At 56.1% G+C, this 19,043-nt stretch overlaps 1 protein-coding gene across 2 annotated transcripts in view; it reads right to left on the bottom strand.

The window, feature by feature from the left end:
* LOC147091302 (arf-GAP with coiled-coil, ANK repeat and PH domain-containing protein 2-like) overlaps window positions 1-19,043 on the bottom strand; it is a 100,376-nt gene that overhangs the window by 39,181 nt on the left and 42,152 nt on the right. For both annotated transcript variants that reach the window (XM_085976724.1, XM_085976725.1), the window contains exons 7-10: window positions 10,750-10,850; window positions 3,408-3,522; window positions 1,943-2,127; window positions 318-387 (exon numbers count right to left, since the gene is read on the bottom strand). In XM_085976724.1, the coding sequence (XP_085832850.1) occupies window positions 318-387; window positions 1,943-2,127; window positions 3,408-3,522; window positions 10,750-10,850 (471 nt within the window). The remainder of the gene's footprint in view (window positions 1-317; window positions 388-1,942; window positions 2,128-3,407; window positions 3,523-10,749; window positions 10,851-19,043) is intronic.

The raw sequence follows: 19,043 nt of genomic DNA on the forward strand, positions 1-19,043 counted from the left end.
CCCTTCCCATTCACTCCCACTGTACAAAATCCCAATGGACCAAACCCCTCCCCATTCACTCCCATTGTACAGGATCCCAATGGACCCAAACCCCTTCCCATTCATTCCCATTATACAGAATCCCAATGGACCCAAGCCCTTTCCCATTCACTCCCATTGTACAGAATCCCAATGGACCAAACTCCCAGAATTGGGATGGTTACATCATTGACTTACAAACCCGAAAGCATTGCAGAATGAAATCAGATCTGTGCTGACCACAGTGACCTCTGAACCCTGACCTCGCTGTTGCTCCCCCACCGTGGCCCTGGCCTCACCTTAAGTAATTCTGGTTCCCACGAGTCCAGTGTTAGTGAGCGGACTTTGGTGAGGTGCACACCGAGGCTTCTGCAAGTATGAAAACGCAAATGAAACATTGACTGTTATGTTGATATCGTATATTGTCATAATATCCCTATTGCCCTTGTGGCGCTATTCGAGGGCAGACTGTCCCTATCGGAGGGGATTAACCCTCTCACCCACCTCCTCCCAGTTACAGACACGGGCAGACTGTTCCTATCGGAGGGGATTAACCCTCTCACCCACCTCCTCCCAGTTACAGACCACGGGCAGACTGTCCCTATCGGAGGGGATTAACCCTCTCACCCACCTCCTCCTAGTTACAGACACCGGGCAGACTGTCCCTATCGGAGGGGATTAACCCTCTCACCCACCTCCTCCCAGTTACAGACACTGGGCAGACTGTCCCTATCGGAGGGGATTAACCCTCTCACCCACCTCCTCCCAGTTACAGACACTGGGCAGCCTATCCCTATCGGAGGGGATTAACCCTCTCACCCACCTCCTCCCAGTTACAGACACCGGGCAGCCTGTCCCTATCGGAGGGGATTAACCCTGTCACCCACCTCCTCCCAGTTACAGACACCGGGCAGCCTGTCCCTATCGGAGGGGATTAACCCTCTCACCCATCTCCCCCAGTTACAGACACTGGGCAGACTGTCCCTATCGGAGGGGATTAACCCTGTCACCCACCTCCTCCCAATTACAGACACCGGGCAGCCTGTCCCTATCGGAGGGGATTAACCCTCTCACCCACCTCCTCCCAATTACAGACACCGGGCAGCCTGTCCCTATCGGAGGGGATTAACCCTCTCACCCACCTCCTCCCGGTTACAGAGACCGGGCAGCCTGTCCCTATCGGAGGGGATTAACCCTCTCACCCACCTCCTCCCAGTTGCAGACACTGGGCAGCCTGTCCCTATCGGAGGGGATTAACCCTCTCACCCACCTCCTCCCAGTTACAGACACCAGGCAGACTGTCCCTATCGGAGGGGATTAACCCTCTCACCCACCTCCTCCCAGTTACAGACACCAGGCAGACTGTCCCTATCGGAGGGGATTAACCCTCTCACCCACCTCCTCCCAGCTACAGACACTGGGCAGCCTGTCCCTATCGGAGGAGATTAACCCTCTCACCCACCTCCTCCCAGTTACAGACACTGGGCAGACTGTCCCTATCGGAGGGGATTAACCCTCTCACCCACCTCCTCCCAGTTACAGACACAGGCAGCCTGTTCCCTATCGGAGGGGATTAACCCTCTTAACATGAATCTTGTCATTCATGTGGAAATGACTTATGAAATAATACTGGGCGGCCTGCTGGTGGTGCTGTGCAGGGAGAGTATAAATACTCGGGCATGGGCCCAGCTTGCTCAGGACATTCTTTAACAGGAACTAGTGAAGGACACAATTAGATCTCCATGTTGTAAAACAGTTGATTAAAGCTTTGTTTAACGCTTAGACCAACTGCCTAGTAGTTTTCTTACGTCACCTCTCACCCACCTCCTCCCAGTTACAGACACTGGGCAGCCTGTCCCTCTCGGAGGGGATTAACCCTCTCGCCCACCTCCCCCAGTTACAGTGTTGACCCTTGCCCCCTCACCTGTGGATGCCTGAGCACTCGATGCACAGCGTGATGCCCAGGTTAATGCTGGCCCAGCGAGGGTCGGCTCTCCCGCAGTCGCAGCACCGGTCGTTGCCTGGCAACCGTACCACCTGTTGAAGGATGCTGGGGCCTTCCCTCGCCCCTTCCCTCCCCATCGTGGACGTGGCGCTGAGCTCCGAACACTGTGGGAAGGGAAAAATAATAACCATTGCCTCGTTCTTAACATCACCTGTCAGCCGTGGCTCAGTGGGTTGCCCTCTGACCTCAGGATCAGAAGGGTCGTGGGTACGAGCCTCCCACACACTCCAGGGTCGCAAGCCCCGTAATCCCAGGCCCGACATTCCCCAGTTGCTCGGTACTGAGGGAGCGCTGCACTGTCGGAGGTAATGAGGGAGCGCTGCACTGTCGAAGGGGCAGTACTGATGGAGCGCTGCATTGTCAGAGGGGCAGTACTGAGGGAGTACTGCACTGTCGGAGGGGCAGTACTGAGGGAGCGCTGCACTGTCGGAGGGGCAGTACTGAGGGAGCGCTGCACTGTCGGAGGGGTAGTACTGAGGGAGCGCTGCACTGTCGGAGGGGCAGTACTGAGGGAGAGCTGCACTGTCGGAGGGGCAGTACTGAGGGAGCGCTGCACTGTCGGAGGGGTAGTACTGAGGGAGCGCTGCACTGTCGAAGGGGCAGTACTGAGGGAGCGCTGCACTGTCGGAGGGAGAGTACTGAGGGAGCGCTGCACTGTCGGAGGGGTGGTACTGGGGGAGCCCTGTACTTTCAGAGAGACAGTACTGAGGTAGCGCTGCACTGTCGGAGGGGTAGTACTGAGGGAGCGCTGCACTGTTGAAGGGGCAGTACTGAGGTAGCGCTGCACTGTCGGAGGGGTAGTACTGAGGGAGCGCTGCACTGTTGAAGGTGCAGTACTGTCGGAGCGCTGCACTGTCGGAGGGGCAGTACTGACGGAGCGCTGCACTGTCGGAGGGGCAGTACTGAGGGAGTGCTGCACTGTCGGAGGGGCAGTACTGAGGGAGCGCTGCACTGTCGGAGGGGTGGTACTGGGGGAGCCCTGTACTTACAGAGAGACAGTACTGAGGTAGCGCTGCACTGTCGGAGGGGTAGTACTGAGGGAGCGCTGCACTGTTGAAGGGGCAGTACTGAGGGAACGCTGCAATGTCGGAGGTGCCGTCTTTTGGGTGTGAAATTAAACCTAGATCCCGTCTGATCTCTCGGGTGGACATAAAAGGTCCCACGGCCACTACTGGGAGAAAAGCAGGGGGAGTTATTCCCGGTGTCCTGGGGCCAATATTTATCCCACAACCAGCATCAGTACAACAGGTGATCTGAGCTTGTGTACGTGCGCAGATCAGGCCAACTCAGCACAGGCCGGAGATGGAGCCTGGGCCTTTCCTGCTCTGTTAATCCCCCCCCTCCACCTTCCCACCGTACAGGCTGAGCGGCACAGTCCCCTCACCTCTGTGGTGGTATCGGAGTCCGGCGTCTCCCGGTAGGCCGTGTCGATACTGGATTCGACCGCCCGGATCCAGGCCTGTCGCAGGGACTCCGAGTCTGCCTGCAGGACACAGCTCCTGAAAAGGGAAGAGGGTTATAGCGGATGAGAAGAGTTACTCCCAATCCCCAGGCCCACTGTCACTCAGAAGAACATAAGAAATAGGAGCAGGAGTCGGCCATTCAGCCCCTCGAGCCTGCTCCGCCATTCAACATGATCATGGCTGATCATCGACCTCATCTCCACTTTCTTACCCGATCTCCATATCCCTTGATTCCCTTAATATTCAAAAATCTATCGATCTCTGTCTTGAATATACTCAACGACTGAGTCTCCACAGCCCTCTGGGGTAGAGAATTCCAAAGATTCACATCCCGCTGAGTGAAGAAATTTCTCTTCATCTCAGTCCAAAATGGCCGACCCCTTATTCTGAGACTGTGACCCCTGGTTCTAGACTCCCCAGCCAGGGGAAACATCCTCCCTGCATCTACCCTGTCGAGCTCTGTAAGAATTTTGTATGTATCAATGAGATCCCCTCTCATTCTTCTAAACTCTAGAGAATGTAGGCCTGGTCTACTCAATCTGTCCTCATAGGACAATCCCCTCATCCCAGGAACCAGTCTGGTGAACCTTCGTTGCACTCCCTCTATGGCAAGTATATCCTTCCTTTGAAAGGAGACCAAACCTGTACACAATACTCCAGGTGCGGTCTCACCAGGGCCCTATATAATTGCAGTAAGACATCTTATTGGGTATAGCCCCGCTTGGGGCGCTAGTCCTGGCGATGCGCAAAGTTTAGCGCCAGGCGCAATTTAGCGCCACCTAGCGTGATACTGGGTTGCAGCGCCCCTACAGGTGATTGCGGCGCTAAATCAGGCGCTGCACGCTACTCTTAAGGCGCTAACCCGGCGGCGCAACCCAATTTCGCGGCGGCGGGGCGCAGCGAGGGTGCTGTCAATAATCACTTTCCCTCAGACACACTGGCGCCGGCCAGCTCTTAAAGGGGCAGGTCAATTGGCATCACCAGACACACTCACTGCCTTGTAGGCCTTCAAAGCGGTGGGAGCCTACCTGTGGCGCACCAGCCTAGCAAGACATGGAAAGGGTGAGGCAGAGGGCGGAACGCCTCACTGATGGGGCATTGGATGCTTTGGTTGGTGCAGTGGAATCAAGGCCAAGGAAGATGGTCGGAATGTGATTTATGTTTTGGACAGTCTCCCGGGTGTGAGGGGCAGTTATGTGTCAGTGTATTAGTTTTGCTTTCTGTTGCCATAGCTTTCTCATGTTTGAAGGAACCACATTTTGTGTAATGAAACACTTTCTTCATTTACAATGGCCATGCCTGCTATTTACATGCATCTTGCCCTTCACAGGCTTGGGGGTATCAGACCGGTTCCATTCCTGTTCTTGGAATGGCAGCAAGCATTCCATGAGAGGGGCCCAGAAGCGACTTCTGATCAGCCTCTGACGCGCAGCCTGAGAAGAGCCGCTCGTGTAGAAGTTCAGGCCAGCGGCATCTTCTCAGCCACCGACAGAAATGTCCTGCACCTTATCTGAGACTGCAGATCTGGCTGAAGCAGCTGGCACAGCTCAGTCACCACAGAATCACAGAATCCCCACAGTGCAGATAGAGGCCATTTCGGCCCATCGAGCCTGCACCGACACATATCCCACCCTATCCCCGTAACCCCACGTATTTAATCCCCTAACACTGAGGGTCAATTTATCATAGCCAAATCAACCTAACCCGCACATCTTTGGACTGTGGGAGGAAACCGGAGCACCCGGAGGAAACCCACGCAGACACAGGGAGAATGTGCAAACTCCACACAGACAGTCACCCGAGGCCGGATTTGAACCCGGGTCCCTGGTGCTGTGAGGCAACAGTGCTAACCACTATGCCACCACCTCCTTTCTAAATCGCAGCCTTCTGACACACTGCTCCTCCGGCATGTTCATGTAGGAAAACTGCTGTCGGAAAACCCTGCCAGCGTAAGGTCTGCTGTGGTGACGTCTGCTGGCCCTCCTCCGTCTGGCCATGCCCGCCCCCCTCTCCCAGCGTCTCAGTGCCATTTTCAGATGATTCAGCAGCAGGATGTTCCCCTCCAATGCAGCCCCTATAATAGGTGCCCACAGAAAGGTTCCCCGTTGTTAAGGCTCACCAACAGCAAGGTGATGGTCAGAAGGCTGAAGATCGTCTGCCTGCGCTGGCTCAGTGGGCAAATGGCTCTCAGTGTGCAGCTCAGCAACTCTTTGTAGCTCTCGAGGAAGTTGTGATCCAAAAATGGCTGCCGCATTTAAACCACACCAGTCCCCTTTAAATAACGCTCCTCCAGCCCGAGAGCGACTTGGTAAGGCCCAGGTAAGCTGTCACTATTAGCGCCAGGCGCTACGGAGGGGGGCGCCACTGAATTTCCGGTCCGGGGCGCCCAAAAGGCGTTGCACACTCAAATGACGTCATAATCAGCCTGCGCCCATGAGCGGGCCTTAGCGTCGGCGCTAAATGCATGCTCAATATGTGGCGAGGCGCTAGGCGCCCTGCGCCCGCCCGGGAATTGGCTAGCGCCCCACTTCTCGGCCGCTTTAGGCGTTAATCGGTGGCGCTAACAACCGAATTTCTCCCCCCTTTACTCTTATACTCAAATCCTCTTGTAATAAAGGCCAACATACCAGTTGCTTTCCTACTTGCTTGCTGTACCTGCATGTTAACGTTCAGTGATTCTTGAACAAGGACACCCAGGTCCCTCTGAACAGCAACATTTCCCAATCTCTCTCCATTTAAAAAATTCTCTGCTTTTCTATTTTTCCTACCAAAGTGGATAACTTCACATTTCTCCACATTATATTCGATTTGCCATGTTCTTGCCCACTCACATAGTTTGTCTATATCCCCTTGAAGCCTCTTTGCATCCTCCTCACAACTTACAGTCCCAACTAGCCCGATCCCCGGGCCCACCCTCGCTCCCCGATCCCCGGGCCCACCCTCACTCCCCGATCCCCGGGCCCTCTCTCACTCCCCGATCCCCGGGCCCACTCTCACTCCCCGATCCCCGGGCCTACACTCACTCCCCGACCCCCGGGCCCACTCTCGCTCCTCGATCCCCGGGCCCACCCTCACTCCCCGATCCCCGGGCCCACTCTCACTCCCCGATCCCTGGGCCGACACTCACTCCCCGATCCCCGGGCCCTCTCTCACTCCCCGATCCCCGGGCCCTCTCTCACTCCCCGACCCCCGGGCCCACTCTCGCTCCTCGATCCCCGGGCCCACCCTCACTCCCCGATCCCCGGGCCCACCCTCACTCCCCGATCCCCGGGCCCACCCTCACTCCCCGATCCCCGGGCCCTCTCTCACTCCCCGATCCCTGGGCCTACACTCACTCCCCGATCCCCGGGCCCACCCTCACTCCCCGATCCCCGGGCCCACTCTCACTCCCCGATCCCCGGGCCCACTCTCACTCCCCGATCCCTGGGCCTACACTCACTCCCCGATCCCCGGGCCCACTCTCACTCCCCGATCCCCGGGCCCACTCTCACTCCCCGGTCCCCGGGCCCACCCTCACTCCCCGATCCCCGGGCCCACTCTCACTCCCCGGTCCCCGGGCCCACCCTCACTCCCCGATCCCCGGGCCCACTCTCACTCCCCGGTCCCCGGGCCCACTCTCACTCCCCGATCCCCGGGCCTACACTCACTCCCCGATCCCCGGGCCCACTCTCACTCCCCGATCCCCGGGCCCACTCTCACTCCCCGATCCCCGGGCCCACTCTCACTCCCCGATCCCCGGGCCCACTCTCACTCCCCGATCCCCGGGCCCACACTCACTCCCCGATCCCCGGGCCCACTCTCACTCCCCGGTCCCCGGGCCCACCCTCACTCCCCGATCCCCAGGCCTACACTCACTCCCCGATCCCCGGGCCCACTCTCACTCCCCGATCCCCGGGCCCACTCTCACTCCCCGGTCCCCGGGCCCACCCTCACTCCCCGATCCCCAGGCCTACACTCACTCCCCGATCCCCGGGCCCACTCTCACTCCCCGATCCCCGGGCCCACTCTCCCTCCCCGATCCCCGGGCCTACACTCACTCCCCGATCCCCGGGCCCACTCTCACTCCCCGATCCCCGGGCCCACTCTCACTCCCCGATCCCCGGGCCTACACTCACTCCCCGATCCCCGGGCCCACTCTCACTCCCCGATCCCCGGGCCCACTCTCACTCCCCGGTCCCCGGGCCCACTCTCACTCCCCGATCCCCGGGCCTACACTCACTCCACGATCCCCGGGCCTACACTCACTCCCCGGTCCCCGGGCCCACTCTCACTCCCCGATCGTCAGGCCGACTGTCACTCCCCGATCCCCGGGCCCACTCTCACTCCCCGATCCCCGGGCCCACTCTCACTCCCCGATCCCCGGGCCCACCCTCACTCCCCGATCCCCGGGCCCACACTCACTCCCCGATCCCCGGGCCCACACTCACTCCCCGGTCCCCGGGCCCACTCTCACTCCCCGATCCCTGGGCCTACACTCACTCCCCGATCCCCGGGCCCACTCTCACTCCCCGATCCCCGGGCCCACTCTCGCTCCCCGATCCCCGGGCCCACTCTCGCTCCCCGATCCCCGGGCCCACTCTCGCTCCCCGATCCCCGGGCCCACTCTCGCTCCCCGATCCCCGGGCCCACTCTCGCTCCCCGATCCCCGGGCCCACCCTCGCTCCCCGGTCCCCGGGCCCACTCTCGCTCCCCGGTCCCCGGGCCCACCCTCGCTCCCCGGTCCCCGGGCCCACTCTCGCTCCCCGGTCCCCGGGCCCACCCTCGCTCCCCGGTCCCCGGGCCCACTCTCGCTCCCCGATCCCCGGGCCCACTCTCGCTCCCCGATCCCCGGGCCCACTCTCGCTCCCCGATCCCCGGGCCCACTCTCGCTCCCCGATCCCCGGGCCCACTCTCGCTCCCCGATCCCCGGGCCCACTCTCGCTCCCCGATCCCCGGGCCCACTCTCGCTCCCCGATCCCCGGGCCCACTCTCGCTCCCCGATCCCCGGGCCCACTCTCGCTCCCCGATCCCCGGGCCCACTCTCGCTCCCCGATCCCCGGGCCCACTCTCGCTCCCCGATCCCCGGGCCCACTCTCGCTCCCCGATCCCCGGGCCCACTCTCGCTCCCCGATCCCCGGGCCCACTCTCGCTCCCCGATCCCCGGGCCCACTCTCGCTCCCCGATCCCCGGGCCCACTCTCGCTCCCCGATCCCCGGGCCCACTCTCGCTCCCCGATCCCCGGGCCCACTCTCGCTCCCCGATCCCCGGGCCCACTCTCGCTCCCCGATCCCCGGGCCCACTCTCGCTCCCCGATCCCCGGGCCCACTCTCGCTCCCCGATCCCCGGGCCCACTCTCGCTCCCCGATCCCCGGGCCCACTCTCGCTCCCCGATCCCCGGGCCCACTCTCGCTCCCCGATCCCCGGGCCCACTCTCGCTCCCCGATCCCCGGGCCCACTCTCGCTCCCCGATCCCCGGGCCCACTCTCGCTCCCCGATCCCCGGGCCCACTCTCGCTCCCCGATCCCCGGGCCCACTCTCGCTCCCCGATCCCCGGGCCCACTCTCGCTCCCCGATCCCCGGGCCCACTCTCGCTCCCCGATCCCCGGGCCCACTCTCGCTCCCCGATCCCCGGGCCCACTCTCGCTCCCCGATCCCCGGGCCCACTCTCGCTCCCCGATCCCCGGGCCCACTCTCGCTCCCCGATCCCCGGGCCCACTCTCGCTCCCCGATCCCCGGGCCCACTCTCGCTCCCCGATCCCCGGGCCCACTCTCGCTCCCCGATCCCCGGGCCCACTCTCGCTCCCCGATCCCCGGGCCCACTCTCACTCCCCGATCCCCGGGCCCACCCTCACTCCCCGATCCCCGGGCCCACTCTCACTCCCCGATCCCCGACCCCACTCTCACTCCCCGATCCCCGGGCCCACCCTCACTCCCCGATCCCCGGGCCCACTCTCACTCCCCGATCCCCGGGCCCGCTCTCACTCCCCGATCCCCGGGCCCGCTCTCACTCCCCGATCCCCGGGCCCGCTCTCACTCCCCGATCCCCGGGCCCGCTCTCACTCCCCGATCCCCGGGCCCACTCTCACTCCCCGATCCCCGGGCCCACTCTCACTCCCCGATCCCCGGGCCCACTCTGACTCCCCGATCCCCGGGCCCACCCTCACTCCCCGATCCCCGGGCCCACCCTCACTCCCCGATCCCCGGGCCCACCCTCACTCCCCGATCCCCGGGCCCACTCTCACTCCCCGATCCCCGGGCCCACTCTCACTCCCCGACCCCCGGGCCCCCCCTCACTCCCCGATCCCCGGGCCCACTCTCACTCCCCGATCCCCGGGCCCACTCTCACTCCCCGATCCCCGGGCCCACTCTCACTCCCCGATCCCCGGGCCCACTCTCACTCCCCGATCCCCGGGCCCACTCTCACTCCCCGATCCCCGGGCCCACTCTCACTCCCCGATCCCCGGGCCCACTCTCACTCCCCGATCCCCGGGCCCACTCTCACTCCCCGATCCCCGGGCCCACTCTCACTCCCCGATCCCCGGGCCCACTCTCACTCCCCGATCCCCGGGCCCACTCTCACTCCCCGATCCCCGGGCCCACTCTCACTCCCCGACCCCCGGGTCCATTCTCACTCCCCGATCCCCGGGCCCACTCTCACTCCCCGATCCCCCCCTCACTCCCCGATCCCCGGGCCCACTCTCACTCCCCGATCCCCGGGCCCACTCCCCGATCCCCGGGCCCACTCTCACTCCCCGATCCCCGGGCCCACTCTCACTCCCCGATCCCCGGGCCCACTCTCACTCCCCGATCCCCGGGCCCACTCTCACTCCCCGATCCCCGGGCCCACTCTCACTCCCCGATCCCCGGGCCCACTCTCACTCCCCGATCCCCGGGCCCACTCTCACTCCCCGATCCCCGGGCCCACTCTCACTCCCCGATCCCCGGGCCCACTCTCACTCCCCGATCCCCGGGCCCACTCTCACTCCCCGATCCCCGGGCCCACTCTCACTCCCCGATCCCCGGGCCCACTCTCACTCCCCGATCCCCGGGCCCACTCTCGCTCCCCGATCCCCGGGCCTACACTCACTCCCCGATCCCCGGTCCCACTCTCACTCCCCGATCCCCAGGCCCACTCTCACTCCTCGATCTCCAGGCCTATCCTCACTCCCTGATCCAGGGCTTACGATACTCCTCTCCCCTGCCTACGACATGCCTTCGCACGCACCTACGGCACCCCTCCCCCCTCCCCCACTGCCCACGATTCCAGCGAGCAGCGCGACGTACTTGTGAACAGAGACGACCTCAAAACAGAAGCGTCGCTCGACCTCGTCCAGGGGTTTGACGGAGCACAGCCTCAGGTCCTCCACCACCGGCACCGGCTCCTCCTGAGGGAGGTGACAAGGGAGTGAATCGAAGGCACCGACTCGCAAACCTTCAACGTCTAATCGCCCGTTGTCACTGAACCCCACCCCCGCCGCATGGAGCAGGAAAGTCCCAGGCTTCATCTCCGGCCTATGCTGAGTTAGCCTGATCTCACACCCGGTGTGGGTACTGACCCCCCAAACACACTGAGCATGAAAGGCCCAGGTTCTAACCCCGGCCTACCAGCCAGCTATAGGGGGGGGAGGAGATAAACACGATCAAAATCACGAAGGAAGTGGTACTCGGTAAAATAATGGGACTCAAGGCGGATAAATCACCTGGACCTGATGGCTTACATCCTAGGGTCTTGAGGGAAGTGGCGGTAGGGATTGTGGATGCATTGGTAATAATTTTCCAAAACTCCCTGGACTCAGCAAAGGTCCCGGCAGACTGGAAAACTGCTAATGTAACACCCTTATTTAAAAAGGGCAGTAGACAGAAGGCTGGAAACTATAGACCGGTTAGCCTAACATCTGTGGTAGGTAAAATTTTGGAGTCCATTATTAAGGAGACAGTAACAGGACATTTGGATAATCATAATTTAATAGGACAAAGTCAGCATGGTTTTATGAAGGGAAGTCATGTTTGACAAATTTGCTGGAGTTCTTTGAGGAAGTAACATATAGGGTGGATAAAGGGGAACCAGTGGACGTAGTGTATTTAGACTTCCAAAAGGCATTTGACAAGGTCACACAAAAGATTATTGCTTAAGATAAAAAATCACGGGATTGGGAGTAATATTCTGGCATGGATAGAGGATTGGCTATCTAACAGAAGGCAGAGAGTTGGGATAAATGGTTCATTCTCAGACTGGCAATCAGTAACTAGTGGTGTTCCGCAGGGGTCAGTGCTGGGTCCCCAACTCTTTACAATCTATATTAACGATTTGGAGGAGGGGACCGAGTGTAACATATCAAAGTTTGCAGATGATACTAAGATGGGAGGGAAAGTAGTGAGTGAGGAGGACATAAAAAACCTGCAAGGGAACATAGACAGGCTAAGTAAGTGGGCAGAGATTTGGCAGATGGAATGCAATACTGGAAAGTGTGAGGTTATGCACTTTGGCAGGAAAAATCGTAGAGCAAGTTATTATCTTAATGGCAAGAAACTGGAAAGTACTGAAGTACAAAGGGATCTGGGGGTCCTGGTGCACGAAACTCAAAAGGTTAGTATGCAGGTGCAGCAAGTGATTAAGAAGGCCAATGGAATGTTGGCTTTTATTGCTAGGGGGATAGAATATAAAAATAGGGAGGTATTGCTTCAGTTGTACAAGGTATTGGTGAGACCGCACCTGGAATACTGCGTACAGTTCTGGTGTCCATAATTAAGAAAAGACATACTTGCTCTCGAGTCAGTACAAAGAAGGTTCACTCGGTTAATCCCGGGGATGAGGGGATGGACATATGAGGAGAGGTTGAGTAGATTGGGGCTCTATTCATTGGAGTTCAGAAGAATGAGAGGCGATCTTATTGAAACATATAAGATTGTGAAGGGGTTGGATCGGGTGGATGCGGGGAGGATGTTCCCGATGATGGGTGAAACTAGAACTAGGGGGCATAGTCTTAGAATAAGGGGCTGCTCTTTCAAAACTGAGATGAGGAGGAACTACTTCACTCAGAGGGTGGTAGGTCCATGGAATATGCTGCCCCAAAAAGCTGTAGAAGCTACATCATTACATAAATTTAAAACAGAAATAGACAGTTTCCTAGAAGTAAAGGGAATTAAGGGTTACGGGGAGCGGGCAGGAATTTGGACATGAGTCTAGGTTCGGATCGGACATGGCCCTGTGGGTAGCGGAGCGGGCCCAGGGGCCGTGTAGCCTGATCCTGCTCCTATTTCGTGTGTCTAATTCTGTTAGATTCAGGAGATGGTTCTGTGATAGTGGATTGGCGGTTAGGATCAGATCAGCCATGATCTTATTGAATGGCGGAGCAGGCTCGAGGGGCCGATTGGCCTACTCCTGCTCCTATTTCTTATGTTCTTATGTTCTTAATTGTGCTGATCGACCGCAGTTTGACACAGAGACAAAAGCCCTTTATTTCTCTGCATAGAACAACGCCACGTTTACCGTCGGATGTGTGGAAGCATTTTACCCCAGGCATTAAAGATGGAAAGACTGTGTACATGTGCAAACACTGTACAAAGCCATATGTAAAGAATGCCACAAAGATGCAGCAGCATTTATCCAAATGCAACAACTTCACTCAAAGCTCACAGCAGTCAGCCCATTCAAGAAGATGATGGTTCACATTCAGCATCAGGCTCATAGAAACATAGAAGATAGGAGCAGGAGTAGGCCATTCGGCCCCTCGAGCCTGCTCCGCCATTCAATGAGATCATGGCTGATCATCCAAATTCAGTACCCTGTCCCTGCCTTCTCCCCATACCCCTTGAACCCTTTAGCCTTAAGAAATATATCCAACTCCTTCTTGAATATATTTAATTAATTGGCCTCAACTGCCTTCTGTGGTAGAGAATTCCACAGGTTCACCACTCTCTGGGTGAAGAAATTCCTCCTCATCTCTGCCCTAAATGGCTTACCCCTTATCCTTAGCCTGTGACCCCTGGTTCTGGACTCCCCAGCCATCGGGAACATCCTTCCTGGATCTAGTCTGTCTAGTCCTGTTAGAATTTTATAAGTTTCAATGAGATCCCCTCTCATTCTTCTAAACTCCAGCGAGTACAAGCCCAATTGACCCAATCTCTCCTCATACGTCATTCCTGCCATCCCAGGTATCAGCCTGGTGAATCTTCGCTGCACTCCCTCCATGGCAAGAACATCCTTCCTCAGATAAGGCGACCAAAACTGCACACAATACTCAAGATGTGGTCTCACCAAGGCCCTGTACAGCAAGACATCCTTGTTCCTGTACTCAAACCCTTTCGGTACGAAGGCCAACATACCATTTGCCTTCTTAACCGCCTGCTGCACCTGCATGCTTACCTTCAGTGACTGGTGCACAAGGACGCCCAGGTCTCGTTGCACTTCCCCTTCTCCCAATCTATTGCCATTCAGATAATAATCTGCCTTCCTGTTTTTGACACCAAAGTGGATAACCTCACATTTATCCACATTATATTGCATCTGCCATGCATCTGCCCAATCACCCAACCTGTCCAAATCATCCTGGAGTTTCTCGGCATCCTCCTCACAGCACACACGCCCACCCAGCTTTGTGTCATCTGCAAACTTGGAGATACTACATCTAGTTCCCTCGTCCAGATCATTAATATATATTGTGAACAGCTGGGGTCCAAGGAACCCCATCGTCACTGCCTGCCACTCGGAAAAAGAGCCGTTTATTCCAACTCTTTGCTTTCTGTCTGCCAACCAGTTCTCTATCCAAGTCAATACCTTGCCCCCGATCCCATGTGCCTTATCATCCTTATCATCAGCAACTCCTGGCCCACTTGGAAGGTTCTTTGATACAATGGATAACCATAGCCAGAAGAATGCAGATGAGTGCCTTGCTCGAGCTGTATATGCGACAGGCTCACCCCTCATGCTCACACAGCCAATGTGTACTGGAAGAGATTTTTCAATGTTATTCGCCCTGCATACTGTCCTCCCACCAGACATGCTTTGTCTACTTATTTGCTGGAGGCTGAGTATAGCAGAGTCTAAGGAAAGCTCCAAGAAACGATAGAGATGGCAGACTGTGTTGCAGTTATCTCAGATGGTCAAATGTTCGAGGAGAGGGCATCATAAACTACATAAGAACATAAGAAATAGGAGCAGGAGTAGGCCAATCGGCCCCTCGAGCCTGCTCCGCCATTCAATAAGATCATGGCTGATCTGATCCTAACCGCCAATCCACTATCACAGAACCATCTCCTGAATCTAACAGAATTAGACACACGAAATAGGAGCAGGATCAGGCTACACGGCCCCTGGGCCCGCTCCGCTACCCACAGGGCCATGACCGATCCGAACCTAGACTCATGTCCAAATTCCTGCCCGCTCCCCGTAACCCTTAATTCCCTTTACTTCTAGGAAACTGTCTATTTCTGTTTTAAATTTATGTAATGATGTAGCTTCTACAGTTTTTTGGGGCAGCATATTCCATGGACCTACCACCCTCTGAGTGAAGTAGTTCCTCCTCATCTCAGTTTTGAAAGAGCAGCCCCTTATTCTAAGACTATGCCCCCTAGTTCTAGTTTCACCCATCATCGGGAACATCTTCCCCGCATCCACCCGATCCAACCCCTTCACAATCTTATATGTTTCAATAAGATCGCCTCTCATTCTTCTGAACTCCAATGAGTAGAGTCCCAATCTACTCAACCTCTCCTCATATGTCCATCCCCTCATCCCCGGGATTAACCGAGTGAACCTTCTTTGTACTGACTCGAGAGCAAGTATGTCCTTTCTTAAGTATGGACACCAAAACTGTACGCAGTATTCCAGGTGCGGTCTCACCAATACCTTGTACAACTGAAGCAATACTTCCCTATTTTTATATTCTATCCCCCTAGCAATGAAAGCCAACATTCCATTGGCCTTCTTAATCACTTGCTGCACCTGCATACTAACCTTTTGAGTTTCCACTCCTCTCCCAGTGTTCTTCAAGAGAACAGACTTGAAGGACAACAGACACACAGGCACATACATTGCTGATGAGCTGAAAGCGGTCATCAACGATCTTGGATCACAAAAGTTCTTTGCAGTAGTTACTGACAATGCTGCGAATATGAAGGCTGCTTGGGCTCATGTGGAGGAGGCGTACCCTCATTGGGTCTATTGGGTGCACAGCTCATGGGCTCAACCTGCTCCTCAAGGACATCATGGGTTTGAGAACCATGGAAACACTGTACAAGAGAGCCAAGCAAGTTGTTAAGTATGTCAGGGGAAAACAGGTAGTTGCAGCAACCCACAACTCCAAGCAAACGACAAAGAACAAGAACACCACACTGAAGCTGCCCAACAACACTAGATGGGGAGGCGTTGTCATAATGTACAACTGCCTTCTGGAGGGTAAGGAGTCGCTGCAAGAAATGGCAATATCCCAGTCTGGGGATATGGAAACCACCATCAAAAAAATACTGCTGGATGATGTGTTTTGGGAGAGAGTGGTTAGCAGCCTTAAACTGCTCTCACCAGTAGCATCTGCAATTGCTCAGATTGAAGGAGATGATGCTGTCTCGTCAGATGTTCTCAGGTTTTTTACTGATTTAAAAGAACAAATCAGCATTGCCCTACCCACATCCCTGCTGCTCAAAGCAGAGGAGAAGGCAATTGTTCAATTCATACAGACGCGTCAAGAATTTTGTGTCAAGCTGATTCATGCTGCAGCATACATGCTGGACCCAAAGCATGTTGGGAGACCAATACTTTCTGGAGAACAGATCAACAGCGCTTAGTGTGATTTCTACCCTCTCACACCATCTCAATCTGGATGTGGGCAAAGTTCTGGGAAGTCTGGCAAAGTTCTCTACCAAGCAAGGTCTTTGGAATGGGGATGGGATATGGGAATCATGCAAGCATATCAGTGCACATACCTGGTGGAAGGGACTTTGTGCATCTGAGGCCCTGTCACTTATTGCATCGGTGATACTCCAAATCCCACCTTCATCAGCGGCCTCTGAACGAAACTGGTCACTTTTTGGGAATACGCATACAAAGGTGCGCAACAGGCTGACTAACGAGAGTGGAGAAACTGGTGGCTATCCGGGCGAACCTACAACTTATTGAGCCAGATACAGAAGTGTCCACCACACAGCTAGACACTGACACAGAGGAGGAAATGGACACGTCAGAGCCAGAGTCAGAGAATCAGGAGGAGCAATGAGGAGTAGAAGACTCAAAGGGACAAAATAAGGACAAATTACAGGCTAAATAAGCGGACGCTCTTTTTATTTTATTTTAGATGGGTCTTTTTTGTGGGGGTTCAATAAGGTTCAAAATTATAACCTAAATAAAGTTTTGAAAGCCTGTTTTTATTTGTATGGAATAGTATGGGCAGCACGGTGGCATAGTGGTTAGCACTGTTGCCTCACAGCGCCAGGGACCCGGGTTCAAATCCGGCCTCGGGTGACTGTCTGTGTGGAGTTTGCACATTCTCCCCGTGTTTGCGTGGGTTTCCTCCGGGTGCTCCGGTTTCCTCCCACAGTCCAAAGATGTGCGGGTTAGGTTGATTGGCTATGATAAAAATTGACCGTTAGTGTTAGGGGATTAAATACGTGGGGTTACGGGGATAGGGTGGGATATGTGTTGGTGTAGGGGTTACGGGGATCGGGTGGGACATGTGTCGGTGCAGGCTCGATGGGCCGAAATGGCCTCTATCTGCACTGTGGGGTTTCTGTGATTCTGTGAGTATGTCTATTTTGATGACAAAGATAATATAAGGGTCAGAGGCAAAAACCATCAGTGTGCAAAAAAACTCAAAATTCCCATAAATTCCCAAATTCCCATGGAAAGTTTCCTCTTTTAAAAATTCCTACTGGAAAAACAAGGAAAACCGTATAAAAAACGAAAAGTATCTGCACTGCAGTCGGAAGGAGGGCCCTGGCTGATGGTCTCAACTCGAAGAGCTGCAGTCGAAAGGACGTGGCCTACAATCAACACTAGACTGAGCATCGGCGGGTGGTTGTATGTACGATTTCCTGTAACACTATGGGTGAACCGCTCGAATAGTGGTTGGGGTTTTGAAACTGTCTTAGGAACAATAAAAGGTTAAAGGCAGAACCCCTGTGTCTGGTGTAATTTCTCATAAGTCTCAAGTCTGAACTCTGTAACCTGTCGGACGGGACGAGGGGTAATTCCGCACGTCCTACACAGCTCTTCGGTAGAGCTATCCAATTAGTCCCACTCCACCCGCTCTTTCCCCATGGCCCTGTACATTTTTCTCCTTCAAGCATTTATCCAATTTCCCTTTTGAAAGTTACTATTGAATCTGCGTCCACCGCCCTTTCAAACAGTGCGTTCCAGATCACAACAACTCGCTGCGTTAAACAAATTCTCCTCATCTCCCCCTCTGGTTCTTTTGCCAATTATTTTAAATCTGTGTCCTCTGGTTACCGATCCAACTGCCCTGTCTACTCTATCGAAACCCCATCGTGATTGTGAACGCCTCTGTTAAACCTCCCCTTAACCTTCTCTGCTCCAAGGAGAACAATCCCAGCTTCTCCAGTCTCTCTACGTAACTCAAGTCCCTCATCCCCTGGTACCATTCTGGTAAATCTCCCCTTAACCTTCTCTGCTCCAAGGAGAACAACCCCAGCTTCTCCAGTCTCTCTACGTAACTCAAGCCCCTCATTCCCTGGTACCATTCTGGTAAATCTCCCCTTAACCTTCTCTGCTCCAAGGAGAACAACCCCAGCTTCTCCAGTCTCTCTACGTAACTCAAGCCCCTCATTCCCTGGTACCATTCTGGTAAATCTCCCCTTAACCTTCTCTGCTCCAAGGAGAACAATCCCAGCTTCTCCAGTCTCTCCACGTAACTCAAGCCCCTCATCCCCTGGTACCATTCTGGTCAATCTCCCCTTAACCTTCTCTGCTCTAAGGAGAACAACCCCAGCTTCTCCAGTCTCTCCACGTAACTCAAGCCCCTCATCCCCTGGTACCATTCTGGTCAATCTCCCCTTAACCTTCTCTGCTCTAAGGAGAACAATCCCAGCTTCTCCAGTCTCTCCATGTAACTGAAGTCCCTCATCCCCTGGTACCATTCTGGTAAATCTCCCCTTAACCTTCTCTGCTCCAAGGAGAACAACCCCAGCTTCTCCAGTCTCTCCACGTAACTCAAGCCCCTCATCCCCTGGTACCATTCTGGTCAATCTCCCCTTAACCCTCTCTGCTCTAAGGAGAACAATCCCAGCTTCTCCAGTCTCTCCACGTAACTCAAGCCCCTCACACCTGGTACCATTCTGGTCAATCTCCCCTTAACCTTCTCTGCTCCAAGGAGAACAACCCCAGCTTCTCCAGTCTCTCCACGTAACTCAAGCCCCTCATTCCCTGGTACCATTCTGGTAAATCTCCCCTTAACCTTCTCTGCTCTAAGGAGAACAACCCCAGCTTCTCCAGTCTCTCCACGTAACTCAAGCCCCTCATCCCCTGGTACCATTCTGGTAAATCTCCCCTTAACCTTCTCTGCTCTAAGGAGAACAACCCCAGCTTCTCCAGACTCTCCACGTAACTCAAGCCCCTCATCCCCTGGTAC

The sequence above is a fragment of the Somniosus microcephalus genome, unplaced genomic scaffold (genome assembly GCF_052327205.1).
Source record: "Somniosus microcephalus isolate GS21.2 unplaced genomic scaffold, FLI_Smic_1.0 unresolved_chr3, whole genome shotgun sequence".
Classification (NCBI taxonomy): domain Eukaryota; kingdom Metazoa; phylum Chordata; class Chondrichthyes; order Squaliformes; family Somniosidae; genus Somniosus; species Somniosus microcephalus.